Raw genomic sequence first — 8,162 nt, forward strand, 5'->3', positions numbered from 1 at the left:
GATGGACAATGAGGAGGGTGGGATGGGATGGACAGACAAGGATGGATGGAGAGGATGGGATGGACAATGAAGATGGATGGACATGGACAGACAAGGATGGATGGATGGAGAGGATGGGATGGACAGACAGGGAGGATGGACGGATGGAGAGGATGGACGGATGGAGAGGATGGACGGATGGAGAGGATGGGATGGACAGACAAGGATGGATGGATGGGGAAGGATGGATGGAGAGGATAGGTTGGACAAGGAAGATGGACAGACAGGGAGGATGGCATGGATGGATGGATGGACAGGGAGGATGAACGGATGAGGAGGATGGATGGAGAGCATGGATGGATGGGATGGACAGACAAGGATGGAGAGGATGGGATGGACAAGGAAGATGGACAGACAGAGAGGATGGGGAGGATGGATGGATGGACGGGGAGGATGAACGGATGAAGAGGATGGATGGTTTGAGAGGATGGGATGGACAAGGAGGATGGGGAAGATGGATGGATGGACAGGGAGGATGCATCCAGGATGGATGGGGAGGATGGATGGGTGGGGAGGTGTTTCTCCTGCCCACCCAAGGAGCTGTGTGCCAGGGGAAGGCTGGCCATGCCGATGTCACGGAGGCAGCCACAGGGTCCTGGGCAGTGAGCTGGGCTCAGGGTCCTGGGGACATGGAGCAGGACTGGGTGGGGTTGGGGTTTTGGTTTTTCCTCAGTTCTCTACTTTGGGACCTGCCTGGAGCAGGTGGAGCAGGTCCAGCTCCCAGGCAGTGACCAATTCCCCTTCATGGGCCATGTCACTGCCTGCAGCACATGGGGCTTGTCCCAACAAGTCACTTCCCTGCTGGAGCAGCACCCACACCCCATGGCCAGCCCTGAACTTTCCTACACCAGAACCTCAACTTTTGGAGGCCGAGTCCCTCCACTGATCAAACACAGCAGCTTTCCCCCATAACTTCAGTGGAGTTGGTGGTGGTTGAGGTTCTTCTGCCTAAAACCAGCCACTTCTGCATGAGGGGAGTGGAGAAACACCCAGGTTTGGGGGCTGACTTTGTTGGTGGAACATGTTCTGGCCACATCTCTGTAACCATCATCATCCCACCCCTCCCTGCTCTCAGGGAGCCCAGGAGACCATCACCACCACCTTCCCTTTCCCACCACCCTATGATACATCTCCCATCCCCATTGCCCACCCCGATGGCTCAGTACTGGGGGTGTGTGGGGGGGTTCACTCACCACTCAGGGGTGCACAAGATGGAGGTGTCATTTCTTTCAAGCAGCAGAACCTTCCCCAACCACTAGCTCAGCTGAGCTGCAAACCCAGCGCTCGCTGTGGGCAGCAGGTTACATCTCACCAGCTTCTGGGGGAGACTTTTGAATCAGTTTTTTTTCCCCCCTCAGCATCTTCCCTCCAGGGCAGCTCTAGAAGCTTGGGTTGAAGACATCAAGATACCTTCACACTTGGTTTTTTACAGGACTAGGTGCTTGCAAAGCACCAAGAAACCCTATTTTATAGTTTTTTGGTGGGGTGGTGGGAAGGGTCCCTTTTATAATGAGGTCCCAGGTGTGAGATATCAGGGTGGGGATTGATAAATAAATGCCAGCACCTTCTCTTCTCTTCTCCAAGAAGGATGTTTCTTGCTTTGGTTCCTTGTGTTTTCAGACCTGCTGAGTTGTAGGGATGGTCCCTCTGCATCTCAGGAGAGAACAGGTGTCCTCATGTCTGTGACTTTGCAAAGACAAGGTTTAAACTGGAGCTGCTTGAGATCTAAAGCTGGTGGAGCTACATGTGTCCTCCAAGCACAGCTTGGTGTTGGAACCAGTTGTACAGAGGCAAAGCCCTACTGGGAGCAGTGGGATGAATGGGTTAAGCCAAGCTCCTAATGCCTTGCTGGCCCTGCAAGCCAGGCTTTGCTGAAGGCTGTGAGGTGGGTGATGGGGTTGTGTGGTGGGACGTCCACCCCCCGGTGCTGCCATGACCACAGGCAGCTGTGAGGAAGCCACAAGGCTCCTATGAGCTCGGCCCTGGTTCTTTGTTTGTTTTAAGAGCTTTTTTATCTCACTTCTGCAAGAGCCTTTGACATCCGGGGCTGCGTTAAAAGGAGGGAGGTGAGCAGAGAAGCTCAGGAGAAAAGGGTCCACCAGGCAAAATTCTTGCTGTTCCTCAGACTGGATGGGTGAGGAAGGAGCTGGGGTGCAAATTGGGTTGCCCAAGGAAGTTGTAGTTGCCCCCTCCCTGGAAGTGTTGAAGGTCAGGCTGGATGAGGCTTTGAGCAACCTGGTCTAGTGGAAGGTGTCCCTGCTGATGGCTCATGGAACTGGATGAGCTTTAAGGTCCCTTCCAACCCCAAACCATTCGATGATTCTATGAAATGAGCAATCAGATGCTGTGGTCAGAGGGTCTGTGCAACCTTCTGGGCAGGGCAAAGGATGTTGCATGAGCATCTGCAACGTGTGGCCAGAGCAGTGGGTGTGGATGGACACACAACCAGCCTGGGGTGGTGGTACCTCAAGGATGGTGATGAGAACCAGGCTGAGCTCATCCCCAGGGAGCAGGAGGAGCTGTGGGTTTGTGGCATGGGTGGGTTCCAGAGGCCATGCCCCCTCCCCAGCCATGGAGCATCTCCTGTGGTTCCTCACGCATCCATTCTCCACTTTAGGATCCCTGGAGTGCCGGGAACAAGCCGTGTCTACCAAGGGAACGCTGAGGCTACAGCTGGAGAAGTCCCCAGAGGAGTGGATGAAGATGGAATGGAGAGTGACACTGGCTGCAGGATCCCAGAACCGCATCCTGACAGCTGAGAAGAATAAAAATACCACCTACTCCAAGGGATGGTTTTTTGGGAGAGTCATTTTCCAGCTGGAGACCCTCTCCTTGGAGATCAGCCCCGTTAGTGTGACCGACAGCGGGGTCTACAGGGCAGAGTTTGAGGACACCTCAGGTTTTGTTACCACCCTGTGTTTCCAGGTGTCGGTGTGGGGTGAGTATGGCACCGAAATTGGGAATGAACTTCTTCACACCCATGGAGTCTGAGGAAGCAACGTTCTTTATTGAGATGTTGGATGCAGAGGGGATCACTCCACCCATCCTGCATCCCAACTCCTCCCTCGACAACAGCTTTATACTATCAACACATGCATATTCATTACTTACCCAAGAAATCATTAACATATTCATCACACTTCCAAGAACTCATTAATACATGTAAATGTCCTTTTTTTTGCACGCTCTTTGGTCATCACTGAGGTCTAGAACTTCCTCCCAAGGGGCAGAGGAGGGGCAGGCGCTGATCTCTTCTCTCTGGCCACCAACGAATGCCAGGAGCAGAGGGAATGGCAGGAAGATGTGGCAGGGGAGGGTGAGGTTGGCCATGAGGAGACGGTTCTTGAGGCAGAGGGTGGTGGAGCACTGGAACAGGCTCCCCAGGGAGGTGCTCATGGCACCAAGCCTGACAAGATTCCAGCAGCATTTGGCCAAGGCCCTGAGGGACATGGTGTGAATGTTGGGATTGTCCTGTGCAGGGACAGCAGTTGGACTCCATCATCCTGGTGGGTCCAACTCACAACAGTCAATGATTCCATGATCTTGGTGGTCTTCCAGAGTCCTCTGCTGGTCATTGAAACTTTTGTCACCGTGCCCTTGAGTTGAACTTTTCTTTTGCACATGTTCAGTTCATCTCTTGGCCTGTTCACAACACTTCTGTCTCCACAAAACTAGTTTGTTCTGGGATCTCCACCTTATCTACCCTACTGCAAAGATTTGGTGTCTCAGGTCTCCTCATTATCTATTTTAGATGATAAATTTGACCAGGCTGAGCTGGTGTGGAACTGTCTGTCAACGTCACGTTGTTTAATGATAGAACCATGGAACCCCAGACTGGTTTGGGTTGGAAGGGACCTTCAAGCTCATCCAGTTCCATGAGCCATCAGCAGGGACACCTTCCACTAGACCAGGTTGCTCAAAGCTTCATCCAACCTGGCCTTGAACCCTTCCAGGGAGGAGCAGCCACAGCTTCTCTGGCCAACCTGGGACACTGTCTCACCACCCTCACAACAAAGAATTTCTTCCTCACATCTAATCCAAACCTCATGTTCTTTAAGCAGAAGGGGATGTTCTTTTGGGATGGTATCAAGTAGCCAGGTCCTTGTCACCCCATCACCGTGTCCCCCTGTCCCTTGTCACCATCTCTGTCCCCACAGATCCCATCACCCAGCCGAGCCTGGAGTCACACATCCTGCACTGGGAGCAGGGATGGTGCAACCTCTCACTGCTCTGCACCGTGTCCAGCACCAACAACGTCTCCTACAACTGGTCCTGTACTGGGAGTCCCCTGGGAGCGCTGGAACCCCAACCCTGGCTGCAGTTGCAGGTCCCTGAGGACACTGACCCCATCATCTGTCACTGCAACGTGAGCAACCCAGTGAGCTGGGGCACAGCCAGCACTGACGTGGTGGCACCGTGCCGTGCTGCGGCACCAGGTAATTCACCCCCAGCTCCAGAAAAGTAGGATTGAGGAGATCTTCAAGCTTCTCCCCTCCCAGTCCTCTCTTGGGGTCCTTCAGCTCCGTGCCTGGGCAGTGAAACTACAGGCGACATCATGCTGATGTCAGAACATCCCCAACTTCCCCTCCTGGGAGTGGAAATGTGGTGGCCAAGTATGGGTGGTGTCACTGGGACTGTGGTTTCCTGGTCAGCTCTGTCCTCTGTGGGTGGTGAAAGATAAATGTGTTTAGAAATAACTCAAAGCTCTGCCCTCCATCAAAGTTCTCCCCTTCTCCTCCTTCCTTCCTTCCCAGGGCCTTTCAGCATCGTTCCATGGTGGGCAGTGGCTGTGTCCCTGGGGTTGGCATTGACCATCTCTGTTGCCTTTGTCATCACCTACTACTGGTGGAGAAAGCGAGGAAAGGACCCTCCAGGAGGTTTGTCCCCAGGATGGGGGTGTCCCTGCTCTCCTGTCTCTGCTGTCACGTTCCTGATGCTCCCCATGCTGGCCCTGGGGTTCTCCTTCCTCATGGGGATGATGGAGGAAACATCTGCATCACTGGACACTGTCACCCCCCTTGCCAGGTGCTGCTCAGGGCATGAGATCTTTGCCCATCTCTGCTGATGCAGGGTGGTCTCCAGGTTGGTGAGATAGATGAAGCATCCCAGCACTGGTGCATCAGTGCCCAAACCTGGAGGCCTCATCTCATGGGGTCTAGAGGACTCTTTGAGTTCAGATGTTCATTTTAGTCTGGGCTGGAATGTCCCTTCCCAGCCCCTGCCAGATGCCAACAAAACAAAACCTCCCAGTTGGCCCAGGGACCTCTTTCTCCTTCTGCTTTGCTTTGCCTGAGGGCTGAACCCCTCCAGTCTTGGGGCTCTGACACATCATCCATCTTCTGTTGACCCTTCAATCTCCTCCAGGGCACTCCCAGGAGATGCTGACCGTCTATGAGGAGGTGGGCAAAGCCCAAACCAGCCGAGACCACGTGAGTGCTGGGGGTGTCCCCTCCCCATGCTGCCTGGAGGGATGGGACCTCTGTTTGGGAATGTCTATCACCTCTGGTTGCAACCATTAACCAGCCTGGAGTTGTTTTCTCTCCTAGAATGGGACCAGTGAGGCCACCATGGAGGGAAACACCATTTATGCTGTTGTCTGCCCCAAAACACGGGTAGGTTCTGTCCTGTGCTGGTGGGGTGGGACTGGAGCTGCCCCGTGGGCTTGGTTCTGCAGCTTCCAGGCTGGATACATTCATCACAACTGCCAAGTCCACCTCTTTTGCCCAAACTTCACTTTTCTCGATGCATCTTGATTGTTTCTCCTCAGCAGGGACCCAGCTGCCCTCAGGAGCCCCAAAGCTGCACCATCTACTCCACAGTTCATCCCACCAAGAAGGTGAGGTTGCCCCATTGAGACCCCAACCCCTTTGCAGCAGCATGGAAACCTGGGTCCTCTCGGTTCATCAACCAGGTGCTGGGTTCATCATCTGGCTCCCATGTCACCTAACGGCAGGTTCTCGCTCTTCTCCACAGTCTCCTTCTCTCAAGAGCAAAAAGTTGGACCCAGCTTTGATTTCCACCTCCTATGTAGAGGTAATGGGCACCAGACTGGTGAGGAGACGAGTCCTGGGTATCTCCAAAGCTCATCAGCTTTTTGAGACCGTGGGGTGCTAAACCCTACTCATTGTCTTGCAGGCTACGGGGCTTCCTAGACGTTGGTGTCCCCCCGTGCAGACCTTGCCCCCAGCTCCTGTCAGCCACCACCTCTCCTAGTGCACCAGTAGCCTTGGAAAACCTTTCCTTTGCTATGGACCTCTTCTCCTGGAGCACCCAGAGATCTCCAGCACCCACCAGGATCTCACCTGGCAAAGACAGGGACTTGCTTGGGATGGAAAGAGTCAGAGATGGGTTCTTTGTAAGGATGCAAAGCCCAGATGTGCCTTGGAGGCTTTCTTGGGAGAGCTGAATTCAGTGGGAGAAGTTCAAGGAGGATGGAGAGGTTGGACATCCTTTGGTGAAAAGTTCAAGCAGGATGGAGGGGTTGGACATCCTTTGGTGCTGGGGAGGTGGTGCTGGTCCTGGCCCAATGCCTGGAAGCTGAAGCTAAACCAGGAACCACATCTCAACCCCCTTTGCAGCTCAAAATTCCAGGTCCTGATGAGCAGAAACATCTGAAGGCAACAGCACAGGACCTGGGGGGTGCAGGATCCATCAGCACGTCAGGCTCCAGCCCAAACCACAGCGCTGTAATTTATGCTAATGAGATGCTTTTGCATATTGGAGATAATTTGTGGTGCTCGTCACAAATGCTGAAGCAGCACTTGGCTCCTCTACCAGGGAAATTTGCTTTTCCATGTCTTCTGCTTTCTCCAAGTGTTGTAATCAAATGTGAAGACCAGGAGGTGGGTACCCAGCACCGCGGTGTCACCGGATCGGTGCCGGTGATCCAACCACATCATCAGCCGTGCTTTGTCCTAACGTCTCCTCCCTGCTGACATCAGATCTCCTCCCTGATGGACGGAGACCACTCAGGGCTGAAATTAAACTGGGTCAGGGCTCAGCGGGTGCCACCGTTGTCCTTTGTTCACGGTCGGGGTTGACCTCGATGCTTCTCGCTCACGGTTGGTGCAGAGCCTGGGAAGACGCTGGTGGTTGTTTGTCCCCACCACGGTGGTGGGGGTTGTGGTGGCTTCTCTGCCCCACGTATCCCTCATCCAGCACTGAACAAAGGACTTGAAATGTCTGTCAGGAAGGAGTCCAAGTTGTAATTAAAATCTTGGGTTTTAAGCATCTGCTCTGGTTGGAGGTCAGTGCGCTGGGGGTGCAGCATCAGCCAGTCAACCCCTGTCATCTCCTTCCCACCACCACTGATGCAACCTGGGGTCATGGGAAACATCCCAGATACCAGTACTGGTGGCCCCAGCTTGATCATAGAGTCATAGAATCGTTTGGTTGGAAAAGATCATGATGATCATCTAGTCCAACTGTAAACCCAGCAGTGCCAAGTTCACCACTCAAGCGTGTCCCCAAGTACCACATCTAGAAGTTCTTTGAATCCCTCCAGGGATGGGGACTCCACCACTTCCCTGGGCAACCCCTTCCAATGCCTGAGAACCCTTTGGGTGAAGAACTTTTCCCCTCATATCCAACCAAAACCTCCCCTGGTCCAACTTAAGGCCGTTCCCTCTTGTCCTATCACTTGATATTTGGGAGAAGGAGCCCATCCAGAGGTCAGACCTTGGTGAGGACACAGACCTGGGTTTGAAGGTGGAAAACTGGGAATTCTGCAGGTTGGTTGCAGGAGATGTAAGAGGGAGATGTCTCCCCTGTGTTCTGATCACTTCATTTGCTGTCAGGATGGTGGGGTGACACTCCAGGGCCCATGGGGTGACACTCCAGGGCCCATAGGGTGCGTGGTGTCCCCAAGGGAGGCTCAGGTCCACTGCATCTTCTCACTGGTTGCTGTAAGCGGGTGGTTTATTCTTGGAAGCCAAAGAGGAAGTGTGGTGGGTTCATGACGTCTCTCAGCCACATGATCGTCCCACCAACCTCTTCCTGTAGAACCTCCCCAACTCTGGGTTTAGGGACAGTGACAGGGGACTGCAGGCTCGTGGTGGTCCTCTGTGAGCAGCTGCTTGGTGAGGGTGATTGCCACCATGGGGTTCGGGTGTGGACACAGAGAT

The 8,162-nt window shown here is 53.8% G+C and overlaps 1 protein-coding gene across 1 annotated transcript; it reads left to right on the top strand.

Annotated features, from left to right (window-relative positions):
* Nucleotides 1-2,656: 2,656 nt before the first annotated feature.
* Nucleotides 2,657-6,252, top strand: LOC104528563 (natural killer cell receptor 2B4; the record flags this gene model as incomplete). Its single annotated transcript, XM_029086112.1, has 7 exons — nucleotides 2,657-2,977; nucleotides 4,197-4,475; nucleotides 5,392-5,468; nucleotides 5,586-5,651; nucleotides 5,810-5,875; nucleotides 6,013-6,072; nucleotides 6,175-6,252. Coding segments are annotated over 7 exons (947 nt in total), but the record flags the coding sequence as incomplete, so codon positions are not given.
* Between the last annotated feature and the right edge of the window lie 1,910 nt (nucleotides 6,253-8,162).

Source organism: Antrostomus carolinensis, unplaced genomic scaffold, assembly GCF_000700745.2.
Source record: "Antrostomus carolinensis isolate BGI_N321 unplaced genomic scaffold, ASM70074v2 scaffold11747, whole genome shotgun sequence".
Taxonomy (NCBI): Eukaryota; Metazoa; Chordata; class Aves; order Caprimulgiformes; family Caprimulgidae; genus Antrostomus; species Antrostomus carolinensis.